Source organism: Chelonoidis abingdonii, chromosome 2, assembly GCF_003597395.2.
Source record: "Chelonoidis abingdonii isolate Lonesome George chromosome 2, CheloAbing_2.0, whole genome shotgun sequence".
NCBI classification, from domain to species: Eukaryota; Metazoa; Chordata; order Testudines; family Testudinidae; genus Chelonoidis; species Chelonoidis abingdonii.
The window spans coordinates 76,485,857-76,512,363 of NC_133770.1; the positions used below are offsets into that span (position 1 = coordinate 76,485,857).

The window sequence follows — 26,507 nt, forward strand, 5'->3', positions numbered from 1 at the left end:
TCAGAGTTTCTTAGCAATCACAGCATAGCCAGAACAGTTTGTTAACAAGATAAATGGCTAACCTTGATCTTCATCTGTTTTTGCTGCATTGACCACAGTGATCACATAAACAGGTGGAAGGAGGAAATTCTTACAGTATGATGTGATCTTCTAGATGTTGGTATGTGGTTGAGATCATAGAGTTATAGAAATGTATGGCTGGAAGGGACCTAAACAGGTCATCAGGCCAGCGTCCTGCTCTGAGGCAGGACCAAGTAAACCTACACCATCCCTCACAGGTGTTTATCCAACCTGTTCAAAAAAACCTCCAGTGATGGGGATTCCACAATCTCCCTTGGAAGTGTATTTCAGAGCTTAACAGGAATGGTCTAGATAATTATTCCTGCCATGAATGCAGGGGACTGGACTAGATGACCTCTCAAGTCCCTTCCAGTGCTATGATTCTATCCCTTACAGAAAGTTTTTCCTAATATCTAACCTAAATCTCCCTTGCTGCAGATTAAGACCATTATTTCTTGTCCTATCTTCAGTGGATGTGGAGAACAACTGATCCTCATCTTCTTTATAACAGCCCTTAACATATTTGAAGACAGTTATCAGGTTCCCCCTCAATCTTTTGTCCCAAGACTAAATATGCCCAGTTTTTTAACCTTTCCTCATAGGTCAGGTTTTCTAAACCTTGTATCATTTTTGTTGCTCTCTTCTTGACTCTTTCCAATTTGTCCACATCTTTCCTAAAGCCTGCCATCCAGAACTGGACACAGTACTCCAGCTGAGGCCTCACTAGTGCGGAGTAGAGTAGGACAGTTATCTCCTATGGTTTATACACCACACTCTTGTTAAGACACCCCAGAATATTAGCCTTTTTTGCAACTGCATCACATTGTTGACTCATTCAATTTGTGATCCACTATAACCCCAGAACCACTTTGTGGATCCACTTTCTAGCAGAACCACTGCCCAGCTAGATATTCCCCATTTTGTACTTGTGAATTTGATCTTTCCTTCCTAAGTGTAGTACTTTGCACTCGTGTTTATTTCATTTCATCTTGTTGATTTCAAACCAATTCTCCAATTGGTCAAGGTCATTTTGAATTCTAATAATGGCCTCCAAAGTGCTTGCAGTGCCTCCCAGCCATGTAGATGATGTGATCATATTAGAAAGACAGTCATGTGCGATTAACAACTATTTTTCCCCTTTTTAATCTGGAAGAACACTGTATAAATGCAAAAAGAAATGCATAAAAAATGGGGAATCACAAGTGGTTCCTTTGTGGTTCCCCAGTTTAGCTGCGCCCAGTGCTTATTGAGTGTTGCTGAGGATGGAGCACATTGTTTGGAAGAGTGTTCTACTTAGGTGCAAACCATATTTGATGATAACTACGTATGAAAAGTATACATATTTACAAGCCCTTGTATGGAGAGTGCTGTAGCAGATGAACTATGTTTTACTGTTTCCTCTCCAACTCTCTGAGGCCTCATCCAGATAAGCAATTAAGTCACGTTAGTGCAACCACTATAAAACGTGGTATAAGAAGAGATCTTTCTTGCATAGTGTTTAAATATTGCTTTGCTTAAGGCCCAAGTGGAAGATTTTCAAAGACACAAATAAGAGGCACCAAACTCCCACTGACTTTCAATGGCAGTTAGGCACCTAACTGCAATTTGAAAAAAATCCACACATACCCCAAACTAAAGAACATTCTTTTAAATAGTTATGTCTGGGTCCACAATCATAAAGTATACTGTCTTTTAAATCAATTCCGCAAATATGACTTAACTGTCAGTAAAGACAGTAACTGACAACAAAGAGTTAATTTCTCTTTACTGAAAACTTCTAATCTCAATACTATGTACCCAACTTGAAAAGTGTATTTCAGATCATGTGTTTGTTTGCTTTCCTTACCTGTTCTATCATCTGAGGCCAATATATTTCGCCCTGAGGAGTGAAGTAATAAATGGCAATCTGTTGCAAAAAAGTTGGGCTCAATCAGTTCAGGAGAACCCTGGAGCAGCTGGAAAAAAGCAAAAACCATATTAAAACTACATTTTTTAAACCAAAATCTTCTATCGCAGAACATTAGTTTTTCACTCTCCTAAAATCCAGAGTTAGAGGAGAAAGGAGCTTTCAATACATTTGAAATGAATAAAGAACTAGTCAAATCAGTCATGAATGCTCTACCTTCTTCCCTTCAGAGGTGTTTATCAAACACTGAAGGGAGCCAAACTGCACTCAGTATAAACCTCACAGCTAGGAAAAATCAAAGTGCAAATTTGTACAAAAAAAAAAAAGAAAAAGAAAAAATGTGTTTTCTCAAAACTAGAGGAGAAACAGTCAATAGTTTGAGATTTTCAAAGTTTGGTATGTAAAGTTAGGTTCCTAAACTCATATTTAAATTGCCTGATTTTTCAATCAGTTGGATCTCATTACTTTTGATTACAACTGACTGCTGTGAACATATGAAAACTGAGAATCAAATCATTTTTGAATGTCTATGTAGGGATGTAGGATCCACTAGGATTTTGACATTACAATGTCATTTTTGTAGATAAATAAGAAAGAAATGTCTGTTCCCCTACTCTACAGTATCTCCAGCATAATCAGCAGAGAATCCTGTGGCACCTTATAGACTAACAGACGTCTTGGATCATGAGCTTTCGTGGGTGAATACCTACTTCGTCAGATGAATGTAGTGGAAATTTCCAGGGGTAGGTATATATATGCTAGCAAGCAAGCTAGAGATAACGAGGTTAGTTCAATCAGGGAGGATGAGGCCCTGTTTTAGCAGTTGAGGTGTGAAAACCAAGGGAGGAGAAACTGGTTCTGTAGTTGGCAAGCCATTCACAGTCTTTGTTCAACCCTGAACTGATAGTGTCAAATTTCCAGATGAATTGAAGCTCAGCAGTTTCCCTTTGAAGTCTGGTCCTGAAGTTTTTTTGCTGCAGGATGGCCACCTTAAGGTCTGCTATCGTGTGGCCAGGGAGGTTGAAGTGCTCTCCTACAGGTTTTTGTATATTGCCATTCCTAATATCGGATTTTGTCCATTTATCCTTTTCTGTAGAGACTGTCCAGTTTGGCCGATGTACATAGCAGAGGGGCATTGCTGGCATATGATGGCGTATATTACATTGGTGGACGTGCAGGTGAATGAACACTCTTCTTATTCACCAGCTTTTAATACTGTAGAATCACACTGGTTAGACACAGACAAGACCTGTTGTGGGAGGTCCTTTACTCCACCCCAACCCTTGGCAATGCAGGAATCTTTCTAACAGTCTGTTATTCTAATCTAGTCACCTGCTCACTCTAATTTTAAAAGTTTCAGGCAACAGGCCTTCTATCATTTCCCACTGAAAATTATTGTACAATATAACAGATATCATTGTTGAGGAGGGTTTCCAGGGCTCATCCTAAACTTTTCTCTACTTAATTTCATCCCATTAAATCCTAGTTTTACTACAAACTACCCTTCATGTTGGTGGCCTTGGGCTGAGATTCTGAAATTTGCCACCCAACTCCCACTGACTTTCAAATATTTAGCTTTTACTTCTTCCTCATCCATCAGTCCTCTCAGGCCCCGGAACATTTTTCATTGTTCTATTAACTGCTTTCAACTTGCCTACCGGGAGGGAGATATTCAGAACTGAATTCAGTCTTCTAAATACTGGGAGGGAGATATTCAGAACTGAATTCAGTCTTCCAAATACTGTCTCCCCACAGAAAAGGATCATCATCTTCTTGTACCTTAATGCTTCTGTGTACATGGCCCAGAATCACAAAGGCTGAATCTATATCTGACCAGAAAAAATATCCTTTAATGCTTGCAAGTCTGCAGTAATTTTCAAGTGATGACACTGAATTATTGCTAACAGACTATTTACTCAGCAATTAGGAAGGATAATTTGGCTTCAAGAGCATTGGGCAGTTTCAGTGCTTTCTAAGAGTTCATGCTTTGAGTAGAAAGATGATGTTCCAAAATACCAGAATATTGGCAGGCTAATGGTAATGTAACAGGAGTTGACATAATCCAGCTCTATTAGCCTTCAACACAAAAAGTTAGCCTTTTTCTTCCCCTCAGTTTAAACACAAATAGTTGCAATTTGATCCTAGGACAAGAAAAGGGAAGGATAAATGATAAAAATGCAACCCTGTTTGTTCTGTATTGTGAAACATTTCTTGGTAAATAATTAATAAAATATTTATGCTAACAGAGGCCCATTTTTGAGACTATTGAGTGGGGGAAGCATTTTCATTTAAAAAAATTAGACAAGCATTAATGTATCATAGATCATTAGGGTTGGAAGGGACCTCAGGAGATCATCTAGTCCAACCCCCTTCTCATTTTCCTTTAAGCATTATGCCTGGAACTGAAAAAAAATTCTATTTCATATTTATAAAATAAAGATATGAGAATCATCATATTATGTTATAAAATAAATTTCAGAAAACTTCTATGTGACTGTTTTGATCTCCCGCTGTTTTATTTTAAATCCCTCCCTGCTACTATCCTGATCTGATCCATGAAAGGAAAAACAAGTTCTCTGATCTCTGAGGAGGTGGATTTTATGTTTTGTTTATTAGCAGCTGGCTGGATCTTTCCATTTTCAATGTGCGTGCCTCTGATCAAAGGCAAAATCTAAAACTATTCTGTATCACTGCTTATCTAGGAGACCTTCAGACCGTCAACTAAAAGGTGGATAAAATATTTGCCTAAACATTTTCCATCAAAATTGGAAAAAAATTCAAATTAATCAAAGTTTTTGTGATACTAACTAAAAATTGTTTACTAGAAACATTATTAATTTTCTCAAGTTTTTGTTGAATCAGATACTTATTTTTCATGACTAAAATAGAAGATGAATATGAAGAACACATACAGTTCAGAGCATCTTAATTAACTTTTATAAAGATTTTCTCTCCCCCCCCTAATTAATTCATATAGCATAATTCAAACAGAAAAGAGATGACAATCACAACGTCTCACAATACTGCACCTTTTTAACTTCCAGTTTCAAGTTACAAGGATTGCTCTGTTGGCTGAAGAGCGATTTCTTGAATCTTTCAATAACTCTTCTTTTCAAGTTGCAGTGTAAAGCTGGAGGAAGCTATGGGGGATAGAGAAACAGCTGTTATCACCTCTCAATTTTGACTCCTCTATAGGCCACATTTCCTACAACGTTAATTTTTAAAATTGGTAGTTACACTGTATATGTAGACACTGATATTTAATAGCCCAAGCAATAAACTACTGTATAGAATCTGAAACAATGCATATTGTAATAATGTTTTGTTCACCCATTTGTTAGAAGGTGTTGGAACCTGAAGAGATGGTAACTGGGCTCACTGTGACAGGTGTAGCTTGTTATATTGATAATGGATATAGAGGGGGTAGGAGTGGCCCCACTGGTCAAAATAATCTAACATCTGGGACTAGGTAGTCTTAAGGGAGGAACCCTAGGAAGAACAGATCCTGAGGAGCAGGCTTGGGCTGAATTTTGTGTTGGTTATTTTGAGTTACCAGGATTGAAATCAGTGGAACTATATATGAGGATAAGGCCTTGATGCAATGCAAAATAAAGTGAACGGGAATCTTCCCCTTTATTTCAATGGGCTTTGCTTAAGGCCCCAATGTACTACTCAATATGATAAAGTGTGGCTGAATCTGGCCTTTCTATTGTAAGCTTTCCAGGACAGGAACTTTATATTTTACTTGTCTATAAAGTATCCAGAAAGGTTTTGACTTTATACCCATACAGGAAAAAATCCCCTCCTTTTCTCTCTTTAACAAAGAAAAACATGCTGCATCTTTCAGAAGGTGTAAACAGGTCTCTTATAGGAGGATCCTCTGAACTCTCTTCTTTATGAAAGATGAAATCTTTTTGTGTTCGAATTTTTAAATTACCTTTGTGCTCTAAAAATAAATGTAAAGTCCCAATGGTTAGTCAGGTCCTTTTGTCAGGGAAGCTTTTTAATTATATCTGTCATCATTCCAATGTGGAAGATAGAGTCATCTTACAACACATATTACACTTTGGGCTTAATTCTCCACTGCCTGGTACTTTGTATAATCATTTATCCCTGTGCACAGAGGGTGTAAAACTACCATTCTGATTTGGTAGCACGTGACACGATCACAGTGCACTGGTGCAAATAGTTACACAGGGTATAACTCAGTGATGAATCAGGATCTTTGTGTTCAGAGTGTTGGGACCAGGGTTATATGTCATAGATGTGATTTAACCCATGTTACACTTCATAAATGTATACGAACAAATGCCAATTACAACTAAATGGAAACTTTTTGATACATGAAAGGTTTGAGCATTATTCAGGCCATCCCCACATAATCTAGCTATAAAGTCTACTTGGGTTTTTTTTGTATTTTTCTGGGAATAACCATGGTTATTACATTGGTATAAATCCAGAACAATTATATTGACTTTAATGGAGTTATTCCTGATTTACACAGGCAAAAATGAGATCAGGATCTGATTCTGAGTATAAAGGGCTTCATCAGAACCAGTTACATCCAGACATATGCTGCTTTCTTTTCACGTAGACATTGTCTTTCATATGTTGTGTTGTAAACCCTTAAAAACTTTCAGCCAATCAGATGATGAATGTTTCTAATCCTACAAGTAAGCGGAAGCATGTGATACTGTGTGAATTAATACCAAATACGTGCACATGTTGGGGGCATTGTTAGGTACAGGGGTTTAGGGAACAGTCAGCTGCAACCGAAAATAACCAGAGTTGTCTCAGCTGCTGCTGTCTGATTCCAGATTCTGTTTCCATGAAATCAGATGTTAGATCAGTGAAAATAAGGCCAAGGTTTTATATAATGTTTTTTTAAAACTTGTTCTTATATTATTTTTCAGAGACCAGAACAAAACCTGTTTCCATGGAAACTGGATTGGAAAGACTGCTGGCAGCCAAGAACCAGCAATAAGAACTCTCCCTTGTAAACTTCAGCTTCTAGTTGTCAGTTGAGATCTGCAATTGAGCATTTTAAAAGCCAGCTACATATTTAAAGTCTGTTCTTCCTCAGATCTGTAAAAAATAAACAAATAATGAGGAGGATTGGAACTCTCAAGGGATCTGGTTACAAGGCATAGAGCCTTTCATCTATAGGTCACCATTTCAAATCTAGCCCAGATTGAAAGCATTGTTACTGCTGAGAGATCCTGGGGACTGCTTGGATTACAAAGCATTTTGAGACTGGGTGGGAATGTACCCTTCACTTCAGATAGCTGTAACAAACGCTTAGGAGGGCACACGGAAAACAAGACCTGTCTGGCCAGAAACTAGCACAATGTGGATGGGAGAGTTTCTTGGGGCATTGTGACCAGAGTGGGTGGGTGTGTCAGGGGGATGCAGAACAAATAAAAATGAGGGAAGACTGAGGCTTTGTCTACACCAGACTTTTGTCGGTAAAACTTTTGTCGGTCGGGGTATGAAAAAACACCCCTGACCAACTGAAGTTTCACCGACAAAAGCGCCACTGTGGACAGTGCTATGTTCGGGGGAGACACTCTCATGCCAACATAGCTACCACTGCTGGTTGGCGGTGGTTCAGTTATACTGGCAGGAGAACTCTCTCCTACCGGCATAGAGTGGCTACACGGGAGACCTTACAGAGGTGCAGTGTAGACAAAGCTTGAGGCTATGTTTATACTACCATTATGTTAGCAAAACTTACGTCGCTCAGGGCTGTGAATACACCACCCCCCTGAGCACCATAAATTACACCGGCATAAGCACTAGTGTGCACAGTATTATGTCGGTGGGAGAGCTTCTCCCACCAACATAGGTACTGCTGCTTGTTCGGGGTGGATTAATTATGTTGCCAGGAGAGCTCTCTCCCACCATCCTAGACCAGCTACACAAGTGATCTTACAGCAGCGCAGCTGCACTGGTACAGTTGCGCCACTGTACACTCTCTAGTGTAGACATAGCCTGAGAAACAAACAGACAGCCTGAACGAGCATTTGAAAGCATGGTGTCTGATTCTGGCAGAAACCTGGGGAGTGGTTTTTGGGCCAAGGGTGCAGATTGAAAAGAGTGTTCTTGGTTCTGTGAGCAAAAGAAGCTACTTCCTACTCTTTGGTTCCTTCTGTGCTCACAGACACAGGATGTTTATACATTTTCTATAAACAAACAAAACTGCATCAAAGAAATACCTGACTATCACCAACTAGAATATCCCCAGAGCCCCAAACTCTGACTAGCCACGTGGGTCGAAAAGAGGCAACAGTATCAACATTTTTACTATCTGTTCAGTGGACTGTCTGAAGTGAGCCTGGTGAGCGCTGCCCATTCTTAGTTATCAGGTGTCCATACTATGATAACCACAAATGGTTTTAATTAATGTCTCTGAGGGCCCTCTGAGAAGAGAGATTGGTATTTAATGAGTATGGAGCCTGAAATACTTGCTTATCTCTCCAGGTGGGCCCTCCAACACACAACTAAGGCACATTGATAGGGCAGAGTAGGGAAGATTGCACAGCTCCTTATCTCTTCTTTAGCATACAGAGGACTTGCCACACTGTCAAGCTGGCATTAAATTCTATAAAATTCAATCAGTTCATTTTTTTTAATTTAAGGAGAAGTTTCTTTTCTTTGGCCGAGGGGATTCACTTCCAGCATTTTTCACTTTTATGACAGGTATAATAATTTCAAGGATGTAAAATAGGTTAACGAGTCCTACTACGTGAGATACACATAAATTCACTTTGGCTGTTCTATTTTAAAAGAAAATTGAACCAACTTTGGTCAGCAATCTGAAAGCTCCAGTGGTGATAAGCACATCTTGCCAAGTATAAACTGTGAATTTTGGGGGGTAAGTTGGCATTTATTTAAAATTAGTAATTGTGACCTTTACTACTGAGTTGTAGCCATGCTGCTGGAGAGTGAAATCATTTGTTATACTAACAGTTTGAGAGTACAATCTAAGAGATTTATACTAGTTACAGTTTTGCTTTAGTACCAGTTTGAAATCAGAGCTTCTACTCTCTTTAAATATTAAACACTGAATTTCTTCAATTAGCATTAAGTCAGAATAGAAACTGTATTTAAATTCAAAATATTTAAGCCAACTAATGCATTCAGCATTTGAAGTACTGTGTTAGAAATAATAGGAAACTCTTAAAAATGACTATAAGAATAAAAGCATTTCATGAAATCTGTGTCAGTGTTTTATATTAAGTCATTTGAAATACAATACTCATATTACTGGCATGACAAAATGTTATTAAAATAAGTTTCTGTATAAAATCCATTTTAATGAGGTGAGCCAGTGGCATTTCTTAATATGACTCAATTATTACCATCCTCCACATACTAATATTCAATGTTAGTTTCTATTTAAAGTCTTTTTTTTTAGATCATGCCATCTGTAAAAATGTCAGGTTCTGTTGTTTTTAAAGAAGAGCAACTAAAATAGCAACACTGTAGTACAATCATTTTGGCATCAACAAGCAAACAAAGAGGACGGAGTGTTCTGAAGCAGCAGAAATGCATACCTGAGTGATGTAGATTATTTTGTGCAGCTGAATTAGAATCTGCTGAATAGGGTCACTGATCTGGCGCACTTTCCTTTGTGACACAGCAATCCCTGCAGATGCTGCAGATGATAATGTTACAATCAGGAGGAGAGCCCATTTTGTTGTTTTTCCAGGACGTATCACTAGTGTGTATAAATTATTCTTTAAAATTGTTGTTTCTATATGAAATCTAGACCAAAATAGTCCTTTGCCTTTTAATCTCTGACTTTTCCCAATAATGTCCAAGTCTGAGATCAGTTCTAACATTGCAAAAGGATAAAAGGGTTAAACTAAAAACCTTACAAGTTAGATAGCCTTATTAATCATAAATTCAAAAGGTAAAATCACTTCCTCTGCTTCATTCAAACTAAAACAGATTATTTGGCAGTGAAGAGGTGTAAATATATTTTGCTACTCATAAAAGCCTTTTCAATTTTTTGTGTAGGGTTACCTAACGATATAATAAACACAGTCCTCTGATTTTAATTGTGGCAAACTATCAGTTATTTTGCACACCTATTAACACATGCTCCTTTGCTTTCAAATATTTTATTACTATTAACAAGCATCTCTTTTACCTTAGAAATTATAATATGTCTTATGTAGATAGTATGGAAGTATTCTTTTCACAAAATAGTTTTATTCCCACTTATTGTACCATATTTTCCTTGTAACAGTGAACTTTTCTTTCCAGTATCTAGCCACATCAGCTTTTGAGAACACCTCAATGAGAATGTGAGACAATGGATTTCCTCATCTTTTCTGTTCATTGCCTAACTCAATGAAAATGGTAGTTATTTGTCAGAATTCCCTGTTCCTGCCAGATACCATTTTGGCTGACAGACAAAAAATAATTCAGGACAGGCTATGTAGGAACTTGTTAAAGGCCCTCTAGATATCATCATCATAGTAAGTATATTACTAAATAATTGGCATATATCGCATAATGTAAAAGGCCATAGATGCTAATCAAAATGCAATGCTGTAAATGAAGCCCATCATTTCACTCCCCTATCCTCTGCCCAGAGAAGTGTTAATGCAATGTTGGGGGCAAGGGGAGGGAGGAATAGCTCAGTCGTTTGAGCACTGGCCTGCTAAACCCAGGGTTGAGAGTTCAATCCTTGAAGGGGCCACTTAGGGATCTGGGGCAAAATCAGTACTTGGTCCTACTAGCAAAGGCAGGGGGCTGGACTTGACCTTTCAGGGTCCCTTCCAGTTCTATGAGATAGGTACATATACATATATATATAATTGAGATTTCAAATCTATAGTCCCCATGGCAAGTGTATCTCAGCATCCTAGCAAATAAGCAGAATTATGTATCATATGGTGTTAGTGTACTTGCTCTACATATTTTGTATGCATACATATACACAAATACTATTTATGTCTATGTCCACAGATTATAGTTATGCATATAAAATATATACACACATATAAATGCACACACACAGGGCAGCAGCTGTGTGCCTAAAACCAGAGAGGGGAACCCCTGAAGCCAGCTAAAAGGACTCCCTTCCTTGGCACCCTTGTAAAAAAGGAGGTTTTGAAACAGGCTAGACAACATCACAGGAATCAAGGCCTGGAAAGCACAGCAAAAAAAAAAAAAGAAAGAAAAGAATCTCAAAAATAATCACTATAAAAATTATTGTTGAATTTTACTTCTGAGTATTTTAAACTATGAGCCAGATTTGTGTGTGTTTGTATGGTGCCAAGGGATCAATAATTCTTGGTTTGCAAAGATTGATGTGCGAAATTCCAATTGTTGCCATAAAATTGGTTCTCTGAGTGCCATGGAGTACACATGGCACTGATAATAATGACTTGCACCAGCAGGTAGCTGAGTCCTTTGTGGTGGCCCTGGGGAGATGAAACTTACTTCCCTTGACATCCCCCTCAGACAATGCCTGCCTCACTTTTTAAAAAACTACTGAAGACACAGCAGGTGTTTCCACCTGAAATCCCTGTCAGCTCCTGTGTATGACTCCTGCTTAATGACATCATTATATCTTTTTAGTGTTTTATTTGTTTTTTGTATTGTCTGTTAATTGTAGTTTTGCTATATATTTTAATTGTGCAGCACCTTGAACACCTTGCCATGGGGCATTTTATCAATAAAATTAACATTTTCTATAGCATCAATTTACTCTGTTTCATAGTCCATCATACTACATATACATGAGTGGAGATTCATACAAGCAGAGCTACCCTCATCTATTAATATGCAGGGATAATTGGCTTTAAGACCTCAAACTTTCAGATGCTGGATGAATTGAATATTGATAAAAAGCTGAGTATGGGTTATAGAAAACACCAGATGCAAATACAGATTTAATCCCCACGTATACATGTATGAGATGTACTCATGAAAGTCATTGGGTTTTTTAAACACACACACACACACACACACACACTCACACTCCTTTCCGTTGGTCACAGAAGTAAGCTTGTTTCAGGCAGGGCCGGCTCCAGGCCCCGGTGCGCCAAGCGCATGCTTGGGGCGGCATGCCGCGGGGGGCGCTCTGCTGGTTGCCGGGAGGGCGGCAGGCAGCTCCGGTGGACCTCCTGCAGGCGTGCCTGCGGAGGGTCCGCTGGTCCTGCGGCTCCGATGGAGCTTCCGCAGGTACGTGACAGAGTGCCCCTCCGCGGTGTGCCGCCGTGCTTGGGGCGGCGAAATGGCCAGAGCTGGCCCTGGTTTCAGGATACTGAGTACAGACCTTACAAATTTAGAAGTTATAGTTTTATGTGGTTTATAAAGTATTTCTCTCTTAAAATTTCAGAAAATCATGCCCCTATGCATTATCTCCAGTTTCTCACCCTCACTGGGAACAGAAGCCAACAATCTTTTTTTTTTAATTAGTGTTTTGAATTTTAATTTTTCTTTAGTCAGAGTTATAACTTCAGCACATATTATGGGTCAAATTTTCAAATACAGGAGGCAATAGGTATGCATACAAAAAACTACACATATCTGGTGCATGGACCTTAACTGCTTCACTGTGTTTGCAAAGGTGGATTTTTACTGATGCACTTGTTGAATCTCTGTTTGATAATCCAGAACTGTGTCTGACAGAAAAATTGGAGGAATTGGGACAAAAAAAAAATTCAAAGTAATTTTTTTTAACAAAAGCAATCATTCATAGTTTTAGAATTAAGATCACATCACCTCTTTTAAGTCTTTTACTTATTATGAATAATGTATTAAATTAGTTATTGCAAGAAAGAAATGTAAAACCAATTGTTAATAACTGAATTATTTACAACAAAGAGAAAGAGAAGCTGAATTTTCCAATTTTATTGCATGAACATATTAACTAGATTTGCATGCTTTCCTTAAGCTAGATCATTGCTATCTGTTATTCTACTCAATCTGTAGTATTGATTCATTCATGAAATACAACTAGAGGAAGTTATGCATTGATAGGAGCTATATTTTTGCCTGGGCAAAACACAGTAGAACCTCAGAGTTATGAATGGTGCGGGAATGGGCTGTTCGTAACTCGGAAATGTTTGTAACTGAACAAAATGTTATGGTTGTTCTTTCAAACGTTTACAACTGAACATTTACTTAATACAGCTTTGACACTTTATTATGCAGAAGAAAAATGATGCTTCAACCATCTTAATTTAAATGAAACAACCACAGAAACAGTTTCCTTATCTTGTCAAATCTTTTTTCAAACTTTCGCTTTTTTTTAGTAGTTTACATATAACACAATACTGTAGTGTATTTACATTTTTATTTATTTATTTTTGTCTCTGCTGCTGCTTGATTGCGTACTTCCAGTTCCAAATGAGGTGTGTGGTTAACCAGTCAGCTTGTAACTCTGAGGTTCTACTGTACATTTATATTACAACTGTATTGTAATTTTTTTGATTTACAGCTTTGTGAAACCATCCAATAAGAGGATGTGTGTAGATTATACTGAAGTATATGACTTTCAGCATAAGTAGGTTACATACATGAAATTGGTGTTTATGAATGTATCTCCTCCCAAAGCTACTGTCTTGGATTTCTGAGCTGTGTCATGAAAACTCACTAGATCACTTATAGATAGGTATGTATGGTCAGTTTTGCTCCTCTATACATGTACCCAAAGATGACAAGAGGGCATTTTAAGACACTGCTTGGTAAGAACCTAAAGACAAGCTGGGAGGAGGAGGAGTTTGGAATTGTGGAAAAGACCAATGGAGAGAAAGAATCTCACTCCTGGAAATCAGGAAGTGGCATTCACCCTGAGATAAGACTGAGGAAGAACTGGAATTTGACAAGGCAGGTGAGATGATAGAGTAAGAATATCTTAACCAAATTAGAAAAATTAATAATAGTAATGCAAAAAGGCCTAGAGATAGCCTAAAACAGACATGATAGCCAAAGGGTAAACAGTGTTATGCCTTCTGCTCAAAAATAGTCATTACAGCACAGACACCTCCAACATTATTCTTGTGATAGTCTATAGGCTATAATATATTATATATCCATGTCATAGGAATTTGATGGAGTAGCCAAAATTGCCTGGTGCAGTGATACATTTTCTTTCTGTTGGTGCCCAAATGTAAGTAACTAAATGTTCTTAGTGTTTTTCCCTTAAGAATAACAGTTAAAAGGCTGTTTACTTGTTTTGAAGCAAAAATGTTCATTTGCTAGCCAGCAAGTAATCTCAAACTCCTATGTGATTTGTTCCCTCCCTTCCTCAATGATATATCAGATATAGATTAACCACAGGCAGCTTGATAGGAAACAAATTTACTAGCCTTCTTAAATGAACTAGTATTGCTGAGCTATTTACTAAGAAGAATATACTAAACCCCGATTTATGTACTACACAATGAAAAGCTAACTTTGCTTCATTAAAGAGCACTATGCATTTACCTTTTGAACGATAGTGGCATAATAATAATTTATTTGTGCTCCATGGAAAAATATGAATTCAAACTTTAAGGATCATTAGAAAAAATATTGCCGACCAAGCTTTAGACCATTTTAAAAGACTAAAGCATACAACTATATATTATGTCTTCTGCAAATAAAAACTGATTCACAGAAAGTCAGAAGATACAATTGATTTAACACTGGCACAATTCTTATTTTCACATAGGCCCCCTCTACACTGTTCTGCCTGCCAGAATAGCGTAAAGGGATTTTAATATACATCAGATTTAAAGTTCTGTAATTCCTACATGATAAATCAATTACAACTTATGACTTTCTAATGCTGCACATTTACAAGTCATATACATTATCACTTCTGGATCTTAAATAAAGAGCTTAGTCATCAGATTGTCAGTATAGATCCACATACTCTCAGGGGATTAGATAGTAGTACAGGCGTGGACAAACTTTTTGGCCCAAGGGCCACATCTGGCTGGGGAAATTGCATGCAGGGCCATGAATGTAGGGCTGAGGCAGGGGGTTGGGGTGCAGGACGGAGTGCGGGAGGGGGCTCAGGGGGGTGGGTGCAGGGTACAGGAGAGGTTCAGGGTGCAGGCTCCGGCCCAGCGCTGCTTACCTCTAGCTGCTCCAGGGTGGCAGCAGCACGCAGCGGTGCTAAGACAGGCTCCCTGCCTGCCCTGGCCCTGCGCAATGCCACTCCCGGAAGCAGCCGGCACCACGTCCCTGTGGCCCCTGGGGGAGAGGGCTCTGTACTCTGCCCTCACCTGTGGGTACCTCTCCCGAAGCTCCCATTGGCCATGGTTCCCCGTTCCTGGCGAATGGGAGCTTGGGGGGGCAGTGCCTAAAGGCGAGGACAGCATGCAGAGCCCTCTGTCCCTCCTCCCCCAGGGGCCACAGGGACACAGTGCCAGCCACTTGCAGGAGCGGCGCGGGGCCCACAGCACCCTGGGGGTGGCAATCCCATGGGCCAGATCCAAAGCCCTGATGGGCCGGATCTGGCCCGTAGGCCATAGTTTGCCCACCCCCACTGTAGTAGCAAAATTGGAAGGAAAACTTACTAAACAAGATTGTACAACTGCTCTCTCAGATTGGGCATCTGATCTGGAAACCAACTCAAGAGCATAAATGCATGTACTGAAATCCAGGGAGCAGACATGCATCTCTGCAATGGAGGTATTTCTAAGACATGCTTTAGAGTCTACTTTAGACCTAGGCCCTAAAACCTTCTAATGGGAGATATCAACATTCTCTTTAATTTACCCTAAGGGCAGTTGTGTTGTCTCACAGACCATTATGATTTTGAGATATTCTAGCTGGATACCCCAAGGTGCATTCACAGAGTTTGTATCTCTCTAATTACAACACTTTTGGGGAAACAATAGTCACTGTTGTAATTGGGCAATAATTTGTGTTTTGTATTGTGTAATTAAAATTTCCAAAACAGACTTAATAACAAAAAAGCTGTGAAACAACAGTTACTATAGGTACATGAAAGAGACTCTATGAAGAGTGACATTCCAATTGCTCAAAATCTTTTTCTTTCAAATACAACTGAATCCAGGTGACAGTGTTCACTGTGAAGTAACAGCACAGAGTATTTAAATCATATTAGTGAGAATAAAAAGCATCTGAAACTCCAGGACTGCTTCACCAATGATGATATATGTGCAAACATACTGTAACTTACAAAGACTCTATGCAGCACTACCTACTCAGGAGAAATTCCAACTGCATTAAATGGAAATTTGTGCTGGATAAAACATGCTAAAATAGAGCCCTGAAGAATTTTCTTGGAATTCATATTTTTAAAATGTTTCCTTAAGGATCACTCACATACTGTGTTCCTGTCTCATATATAATTTTGTTCTCTCCTATCATTTGTTTCACTTCAAAATGTTACTGTTGAGTACTACCATGATCTTTTAGGTTGCGAAGAACCACAGCGGGAAGGCTATAAGACTGCCACCCTGTCACTAACGATGCCTCTATTTTCTTAACGTTGGCCCTGAACATGAGCGTAGGTACTCTCAGAAGCAGATCAAGAGGCAGCAAAGCTGAAGAAATAAAAGAGGGAGATACTGTATATGCAACTAAAACAAACTTTAAAAGAATTTGGAAATGGTAAGACTAATTTCAGTGCAAGCCTGGTTGTCATAAACATGTAATTACCTGGTCTTGGTCTTGATCCTAGGCCTCCAACATAATCTCTATAAAACAGAAGTAGGTTTGATATTGTCTTCTTTCAAATCATATAAATTTGTTTAAAAAAAAATAAAATATAAAATCATAGGGGAAATATAAAATATCCCTTGCTCCCTTCACTTGCCTCCTCCTGATCTCCTACATCCCATCCCTTTCTCCCCAATTTTTGGCACAGTCCAGCAGCTTCAGCTACATGACTCAGAATCAACATTTTAAAATAATTTTGAACACTGCTCCCCATACATATGAAAATCTCTCTCTGCAAGTGATCCTGGCCATAGTCACAGGTAAAGAAAATTAGGGTTGTGAGAGGGACAAGATTAAACAATGTTAAAAGAAACAACATATTGTGCCTGCCTCTGTAAGGTGCATGTACCACTGTGCAGAGCTTTCCTCTGATCTGGTCCAAAACAAAACAAAAAAAGACCCACAAAACCACAAACAGAGGTCGACTTACTTCAGCAGTGTGCAAAAACTATGTTCCTTAATTTACAAAGTTTCTGACAAGCAGCAGACAGGACTGACAACCACAGGTGTCCAAAATCATGAGTCAGGTTCCAAAAAAAATAATGACACTATTTTAAAAAGCATGAGTTTTTTATACAATAATACATTTAAGGTTCTGTTTATTTGCCTTTTGGTTTTTGAGCATTTAATGTGCAGCAAAAGAGTGTTAGATCCAGATCTTCAGTGTGTAAAACCTTCACTAATCTGCTAAACTATCTAAAACTTTTTCCTCAGTATAGCTCAACACACTTTATGTAGGCGGGTAAATATTATTAGTCCCACTTTACCTATGTGACTATAAAGAACAGAAAATTTGCATTCTTGTCTAGTAGATAAAAGGTATTAGTTGATCAGAGTCTACTCCAGGTTCTAACAAGACTTTGTATGTGATCTTGAGCAAATTGCATAAGCTTTGCACAACCTCAGTTATTCCATTGTAAAAGGGTGGTAATAATCTTGGCCTATCTCAGACGAGTGCTGTGATGCCTCACTAAAAAGGATTGTGAAGGTCTACGTACTATTAAGGTCAGTTAACAAAGACGTGGGAATAGTATTCAAGGCCTCTTGGTACCCGTCCTGGTGCTCATTCCTCCATTGACCAAGAAGGCATTTATATGTTGACAGCAACAGGAGAATCTGTTTTACCAGATCATGGATTTCCCAAAACATTCATCTAATTTTGTAAAGAAGCACTAGCTGGTTTAGAGCACTTCAAAGGACAAGACACGTGTGTGCACAGTTAAATACACACATGCATATTTTTTTCCACCAAAAATATGCTTTGTTCAAAATATGTTGCAGACATAAAAAATTGCATTTTTCTACCAGTTCTAGTTGGAACTGACATAAAGGTGGTCCAGTCATAAAACTGCACTGGTTTAACTAAATAAATTTAATGTCATACCTTTTGTTAAACCGGTGCAACTTCTATGCATAGACAATCTATAACAGTATGTTGACAGGAGAGTTTTTTTACCTCAAGTTAATTGATTGTCAGTTAGCTTGAGGTAATTAAGATGTTTACTCCACAAAAGTTTTATCCAGGACAACTGGAAAAAATTCTTTGTGGAATATCCAAACTGGAATTCAAAATAATGATGACCAAATCTGATTTTTGACACCTAAAATTGTACATACCTTGTCTGAGGTGGTCTTTCAGAAGCACTGAAACTTCGTTTAATTATACCTGAAACAAATGCACAAAGGTTATATTCTCTGTATTGAACTAATCTTACAGAAATAAAATATAGTCAATTTCCAAGCAGATATACTGTGCCAAAATCTTAACTCCTCACCATCCCTTTAGGATTAAATCTAAACTTAAAAATTCAAACAACACATTTAAGAACTGAGTCCCCTTGCGATGCACCAAAGATCTGCCTGCATCAGAACCACAATCTCACTACCACAAAGACTGCTGTATATATTGGATCATTCACTTGCTTAAAAGCTAAGCATGCATGAAAGTCTTTGCCAGGCTGGGACCTTAAGATGTATCTTTTTCCCTGCAGAAAGAGTACTATTTTTCAGAGAGAAAATTTTCAGTTTTCATGGCACAATATAAAATATCATAAACATATTTAATGCCCTATGTAATGGCTAGAAATGTCTTAGTACACAAGAGCAGAAAATAAATACAAAACTTAAAATTGTCACTAATTTTTAGCTTTTTTACTTTCGGCCAAATTCCGTCATTCTTGTGTACATGAGCAGTACCTTACTTCTCAAATAGTCCCACTGATTTAAAGACACAAAAGCTAACGTGCAGTGAGGTTAACTGACTTGCTTACAATTATGCAGTGAATCAGTAAGAGAGCTAGAACAGAACCCAGTGCGCCTGTTCTGTTCTCTAAATCTAAATCTGGACTGTGTAGTCTCCTAATCAATTCTAGGACATTCATTCACATAGTTCCCCAATGCATCAAGGGTGGGGGGAGGAAATCCTCCATAATCTTTATTATTTATTCACTTACAAGCCATGACAGAAAAGATTTCTGTACAACTGTTCCATTGATGATAACTTATCTACTGCTCCGCAAACCGTTTTAATTCTAACTGTTTAGACCACTGCCTTTTGCCCCCATTTTGTGTGGGAAGGCAGAATGTATCTGTACATTCAGAACAAAGAAATATTTCATCCTATCAAAAGTTATCTTAATAACAGAAACTAGGCAGGTCTTCACCATTTTTCTTTTGCATATTCATAGTATACTCTACCCTTGTCTGAGTTACCTATCTTTCCACTATTGGTAATAACAATGGAAGTATTAGCGTTGACTCGGAACAGCAGTGTTTAGTCACTCAGAATCAGACAACACGGTACTAAAAAATGTTGCGTCAGATCTTAAACTAGTTTTCCCACCATGGCTAGTGCTGGTGGAGCTGCATCGGTACTACAGCAAAAGTAGGAGATTTCAGAAAAGGCCCAGCCTGCAAAACTGAATAAACTTCCAAGTGATTTCAATCCTTTTCCATGAGGCTCAAGCACATGTCAAGATGTGAGGCCTTCTCTACACTGGCACTTTACAGCGCTGAAACTTTCTCGCTTAGAGGTGTGAAAAAGCACCCCCCCTGAGCACAGCAAGTTTCAGCGCTGTAAAGTGCCAGTGTAGACAGTGCACCAGTGTGTTGTTTTTTCTTATAATTTGTCTTAAACAGAGCTCCACATGACAGATGACAATCTCCTTCACGATCTTTTCATTATTGCCAGCGAATCTTGAAAAGGAAAGAAAGGGTCGCTCTGCCGTGACCACACAACCACGTTAAAGCACTGCTGCAGCAGTGCTTTAATGTTGGTAGTCAAGACATACCCTTAAAATCTACTGCATTATAGCCTCTACAGTTTTCTTCCCTTTTTGAGGTTCCCTGCCAATAATGAAAAGATTGTGAAGGAAATTCTCATCTACCATGTGGAGCTCAGTTTAAGACAAATTATAAAAGAACCCATTCATCTTTGATTTAGGCCAGAGCTGACAATAAAAAAGTCATGCCTCTCTCTTGTTTCCCTGTTACTATTGTACACAGCAGAACAGGTACACCTACTGCATGGTATTTGGCTCAAAGAATAGGTAAATGACACAACTTTGATCTTTACCAGTCCCTATACTATGAAAATTGCTATTAATTCTGTGAGGTCTTCTAAGAAAATCAATGGGGCCTCAGGAAAGTTGCTGATTGCCATCTTTAATTGGAGACTTATTCAAAGGAATATTTAAGGGTTTAGCTTCAGGACTCACATGAAGATCAGTAAAAGTCATAAAAAATTCTAGTACATAGTTTTAAAAATTTTTCCCCTTGCAGTAGTCTGACCATCTTCTTGCCTCTGCTTACAACATGTAACATCAAGTGAAGATATTGTGACAAGGAGAAAAGACTATAAAAAATAGGAAGAGAGAATGTTTTGCTTTGCTTTTCTGTCCGGTAGTCTCTTTAAAAAAATGCCTCCTGAAACTAATTGGATTGAAAGAAAAATTAAATCAGCACTCATGTAAGAATTATTGGTCTGCCTGAGGGAGGGGAAAATAATAATAGTATTTGTTTTTTTTAATGATTTTTCTAAGATCTTCTCAGTTGTAAGGTCAAATTAGCCTAATTATATATAATAGTTTTATAAGCTTTTTTAAAAGTTATTTTAGTTGATCCTGGGCAATAGCTGCACATTCAGAAACTGCATCCTGCATAGGCACTGACTCTGTGGGTGCTGAATGTGCCCACTCCCAGCCTCTGGCAAATGGACGCTAGGGACATCATCCCTACCCATTGCGGCTAATAGCCACTAATGGACCTATCCTCCATGAATTTATCTAGTTCTTTTTTGAACTCTGTTATAGTCTTGGCCTATACTGAATCAACTGAATACCTAGTATTGTACTATACAAGTTTTTCTTGTAAGGTATCATATGTAAACTAGTGACATGCTGGTCAGGAACACCGTGATGAGTATAAAGAGTTATGTATATGTGCCAGATATATATGCTTAAAATGTGTTTGGGAGGCAGTGCATAAATCGCGCCTGACACACAGATAAAGGAATGTGGATTGACATATTGAAAGTATATTAACATATAAGATAAACAATCAAGCTATAAGTCATGGAGGAAACAGTGTACTAAGCACACTGGAGGACAGAGTCTGTACCCTAGGGAATCTATCTGGCTCTTGAGGCAAAGACAATGGATTTGGAGAAATATAAGGGGAGTAAAAAGGCATTTTAATTATCCATCACTCTGGTAAGAAAAGGGACAATACTCTCTGATTCTCTGAACATTGGAAGGGCTGGGGATGCTGTAAGTGAGAAAGCTGTTTAAAAAGACACTATTTGCTAGAATTACATTTTAGGCCTATAAAGCATGTTATTTTGTTTGCTTGTAACCATTTTCTGTTTCTGTTATCTTTGCTTAGTATCACATAAAGCTCTGTTCTTTATTAATAAACTTAAGACAATTAAAAGGATTCATTCCGATATGAACTGTGACCAAAAGACACAATATCCCCACTGTATTAGACACAGGGAAGATCATAAACAAACAATTACTAAATTCTTGTCTAACCTAAGAAATATCTTCCAATTAAAATATTTTAAATGATTTTAACAACAATTTCATACAGCAATATTTTGTCTGCAGTGTTGGTTAAATGATATGGTAAAACAAAATGAGTTTTCAAAAAATATTCCAGACAGTGAGCTACACTGTTACACAGAGAATCAGGCATCTTCTGGAGAAGTAGACAAACCTGGACAATGGTTTGTTTTCTCTTCCTGCAAATTTTACTAAATTTGCCTAATTTTCGCAGTGGCTGAAATTCTGCTTTTTTCCCCCTTCTGCACAATTCTAATTTTCAGATACAGCCATTTAAGCTGTGCATCATACTTCATTTGGGTGTTCAAAACAGCATTTATCTATACCCAGTTTTGCCAAATACCTAGGTTAGATGTCTAAATACCGATTTGAAAACTCAGTTGAATAATTTGGTCATGTAATTTGGGGATTCAGTCCTTAAAAAACAGGTCTCTGAAAATCTGACAAAAACACATGGGCACCAAACAACAACAGCAAAAAACCAGAAATGTTGATATTTTTGCCCCGTTCATGTTTTAAATACAAATGCTTGCAAAGACCACCCTTGTACTTCTACTAAGCTCTAGATTTTCATCATCTATAAAAACCATAATTTCCTTCATCATCCTCCTTAGACATCTGATGTTGCCAGTAGGATGCTCTGGCTGAAAACATCTGGTCTGAGAAATGAGTTGTGCCCAAATTATCTCCCCTCCATACAAGTCCCAGAAACAGCAGGCAAAGCTGTGCTACCTATCATGTTTTAAAATCTAGTAGCAACCTTTTTTTTAAAGTGTAAACAGTCAAGAGTTTGTCGTTCTCAACCCAAGTAATATTTTATATTCTGTTTCCAAGTATCTGTATAGTATGACTGATGAACCTGAGTAATGTTCTTAATGTTTAAAATCTTGGAATTTTGTTATATAGCCTTCATTGAGACTAAAATCTAATTTCTAAGCGTACTTGACTGTCCTAATGTAGCATTTTTGAGCAGACAACTGATGACTGTCCCCAAGACAGCATGATCTCTAGCCTCTTCAAAAAAGCAGCCAAAGTCAAGTGAAGCAAACATCCATATTTACTGATCGGATTTGGACCAAGTGTCCAATTTCAGTGGTGACTGATTAGTTATTACTAAAGCTAACCATGGTGCACTGAGTAAAATGTCATAAGATAAAAGGACCAACATCACAGAGAACATAAGAGGAGAGGAATTTGTAAAAACATCAAATACTATTTTATCCTATCAGCATCAAACAGTTAGAGTAAAAGCAGGCCTATGTAGGAGTACCCAAATAACAATTAGGTTAGAGGTTTTCCTATTTGTCTTGTTTAATTTTTCTGTTTGCTCATTTCTGCAGCATTGTCTACAAATTAAGTGCATTTACACTTAAAATAAGCACCTACAAATGACTAACTTAAAGGGTAGTTGGGGACAGTGTATATATTATAATGATTAAAAAACTGTGTACCTAGCATCACCCTGGTCTCTTTCTGGCCATATGTTTCCCTTACCATTTGCGTCTCTTTTATCCATTCAGACTGTAAACTCTTCAACAATATGTCACTGGCACCCAGCACATTTTGAATGTTGCCATCACACAAATAATAATCATATCCAGCCTATTTGATTTTTAGGACTGTTACAGGGTGATCCCTGGAGAGTCTTTTCCAGCCTCAGTAACTGATCACAACAACTCCAGGTGTTGTTTACCACCACTGTGCTTTATTATATTCCTTCAGCAGGCCACAGCCTGGAGGGTTATTTACACACTGTTTAAGTCAATAACCAGAATCCCCAACTTCCTTCTGGGGACCAGTACAGTACAGTATTAGCAGCAGCCAGTCCTGCCAACATCCCTTTTCCTTTAGGCTACCTACTCTCCTCCTTAGCACTTCCTTCCTGTCCAGTTATAGCATTCTAGCTGCTGGGGCTACTCCCACCCAATTATCCCCTCTGCTATATGTCTACTGAGTTACTTGGCACTCTCAGTCAATTTAGCAGGTTCAAATTAATGTCTACTGGTGGGGATTGGAGTGACAGGATACTAGGTCAACTCCTGACTCAGCACACCCAGTTATATGGTAAGATCAGATACAAGGCATCATCAAGAAGCGGGAACAATTACTACAGCATATAAGGTTTTTTGCATAGGGTAAACTTGAAGTTATTAAGGGTAACTGTCTTGTAAGGTTAAAATGACTGCACTACAAGCTCAGCCCCCTTCTTCTTATAACTGTTAAATACAGTTCTATCTTTATGGATATTTTTTTAAGGGCATAAAGTATATAATTAAATATATCACGGATCTCCTGGCCCATAATCCCGGTCAAATACTTTTGTATTATACTTTATCCTGCACACCAGTTTCTGTCCCATAGAACATTGTGGCATGAAGTGCCTTTTTGCAAAAGAGTCATAAGTTTCAAATAGGGAGAAGAGGGGGAATCCTACAGAGAAAGAGACTGAGTGATATCTAGAATTCCTAGATGTTGTTATTCACTTATTAATTAGGGGTGCATACTGAAAAACCATATTCATAGGAATGATACACCATATCACAATCATTAGAGCTGGATGGGAACGAGTTTTACCTGTTGTGTGAAAAATTCTCCTTCCCAAATCAGGACAAAAAGTCAAAATCTCAAAAATGTTCACAACAACAAAATTCTGGGGGGAAAAAACTGTTTCGGATCAATTTAAATATTTAGTTTCAATTTTGACCATGTCCTATTTGTAAATAATTAGGAGCTATATATATGAGAGAGAGAGAGAGAGAAAAACAAAAAGTCATTCTGATCCAGAAAAAAAAAAAGTTTTTCATTTAGAAAATGTCAAAACAAAATGTTTCAACAATTTCAAAACTGTTTTGAAAACTTTTTTCAAGTTGAAAAAATTCATCAAAACCAACCCTTTTCCAAGAAAAGTTTCAGTTTAGATGCTGCATTTTCTATTGAAAAATATATTGTCAAAAATTTCTTACAGCTCTAATAAAGATGCTATAAATATCAGGGAACTTTACATTTAAAAAACCCAAAACATTATTTTTTTTTTTATATAAAGTTGCCTTTTATTTTTCCCTAGAAGAAAAAAAAACTTTTGACAACCTTTTATTACCAACACTGAAAATATTCAGCATTAAGTAGAAACCACAGCCAGGTGATCTCAAATGTGTGATTTATGTAAATATTTTTCTTAAACGTAACCGAGCAGTAGTTTTGTACCAGTTACAAACTTTCTTGGTGGGGAAATGTGTGACAAACTCTGGAATTTCTGACTAAAAGTAATGGATGTAAGAGGAACTGATGGATTCTTTCCCCATTAGGCACTTCAGTGGATGAGCTGAAACTTGGCAAAGAGCTATTTAGCCATTAGCAAATGAAGATGTTTTGTTGGTGTGCAAATCACAGGCCAAGAAAAATGAATGACAAGCTATCATAACTTCTTATTCAGATTTGAACCTTAGCGTTCATAACCTGAGAAGTTAGCATGAACCCCTCTAAGCTTAATTACCAGCTCAGATTTGATCTCGCTGCCACCAGCCAAAAATTCCAGGTTTTGGCTCCCTCTGGTCTCCCCAAACCCTTCCCTGGGGAATCCCAAGACTCAGAAGCCCTGAGTCTTACCACAAAGGGAAGTAAACCCCCTCCCCTTGTCTCCTCTTTATCTCATCCCCAGCTCCCCCTCCCTGGGTTATCCTGGCGATACTGTACTTAACTCCTTGAATGCAAAACAGAGACGGCAATTTACCTTCCCCCCTGAGGCTATGCAGATTCAAACCTAGTCAAGCTAACACAAAGAGATTTCCCCCTCCTTCTTCCTTAGCCTTAACCAGAGAAAAACTCAAACAGGTTTTAAAAAGAAAGCTTTATATAAAAAAAAGAAAGAAAAAAGACATCAAAATATTCTCTGTATCAAGATGACCATAATACAGGATCAATTGCTTAAAAGAAAAAATGAATAAACAGCCTTATTCAAAAAGAGATACAGTTTAAACATTCCAGCAAACTACACACATGTAAATACAAAACAAAACATATAAAAGCCTATTGTTTTGCTACCTTTGTACTCACAACTTTGAAACTGAAGATTAGAAGCTTGAAGATAGAAAGAAGCCTCTCATAGCCGAGAGACAGACAAAAGACAAAGACCCAAACATTCCCTCCCCTGAGCTTTGAAAAATCCGGTTTTCTGATTGGTCCTCTGGTCAGGTGTTTGGTTCCCTTTGTTAACCCTTTACAGGTAAAAGAAACATTAACCCTTAGCTATCTGTTTATGACACAAGCAATTTATTTATTATACAACATGACATTTTTTGGGATGGGACGCCACTTATAAGCCAGAACTGATAATAAATAATGAGGCATTTGAAAGAGCTGCACAAATGACAACTTCAAATGTAGACTGCTAACTTCTCCAAAAATTATTAAGGGATTTTAAAGAGCATTATCCAGTTATTTTGTGTTTCTCCTCTACTGGCTAGACAGTTAAATCAACAAGAAGACATATCAGTCAGTATGTGTGAGAGAATAAGGAAAACCATCTAGTAATTAGCACTGCATGTAACAACCCTACCAAAACAGTAACATTCTGAATGGTTTTTGAAGCCTGGAATAAAACCCCACAAAAAATCTTGTCAACTGCATTTCCTCTACCTTCCAAAGTTCTTAAACAGGTGGGCAGGAATTTTCCATCTGAACAATATTTTGATGGTACATGCAGTTTCCATAAAATTGAAATATTCTTCAGGAAAATTGAGATTTTACCCAAATATTTTGATTTTCTGTTGGGAAAACCAAAA

At 37.9% G+C, this 26,507-nt stretch overlaps 1 protein-coding gene across 2 annotated transcripts in view; it reads right to left on the minus strand.

Moving 5' to 3' along the window:
• Positions 1-26,507, minus strand: part of NEK10 (NIMA related kinase 10) — a 174,724-nt gene that overhangs the window by 15,536 nt on the left and 132,681 nt on the right. Inside the window, exons 28-33 of one of the 2 annotated variants that reach the window (XM_032789285.2) lie at positions 18,284-18,332; positions 16,607-16,644; positions 16,351-16,491; positions 9,523-9,623; positions 4,996-5,106; positions 1,907-2,015 (exon numbers count right to left, since the gene is read on the minus strand). In XM_032789285.2, coding sequence (XP_032645176.1) covers positions 1,907-2,015; positions 4,996-5,106; positions 9,523-9,623; positions 16,351-16,491; positions 16,607-16,644; positions 18,284-18,332 — 549 coding nt within the window. The remainder of the gene's footprint in view (positions 1-1,906; positions 2,016-4,995; positions 5,107-9,522; positions 9,624-16,350; positions 16,492-16,606; positions 16,645-18,283; positions 18,333-26,507) is intronic. The other variant, XM_032789290.2, reaches the window with a different exon arrangement.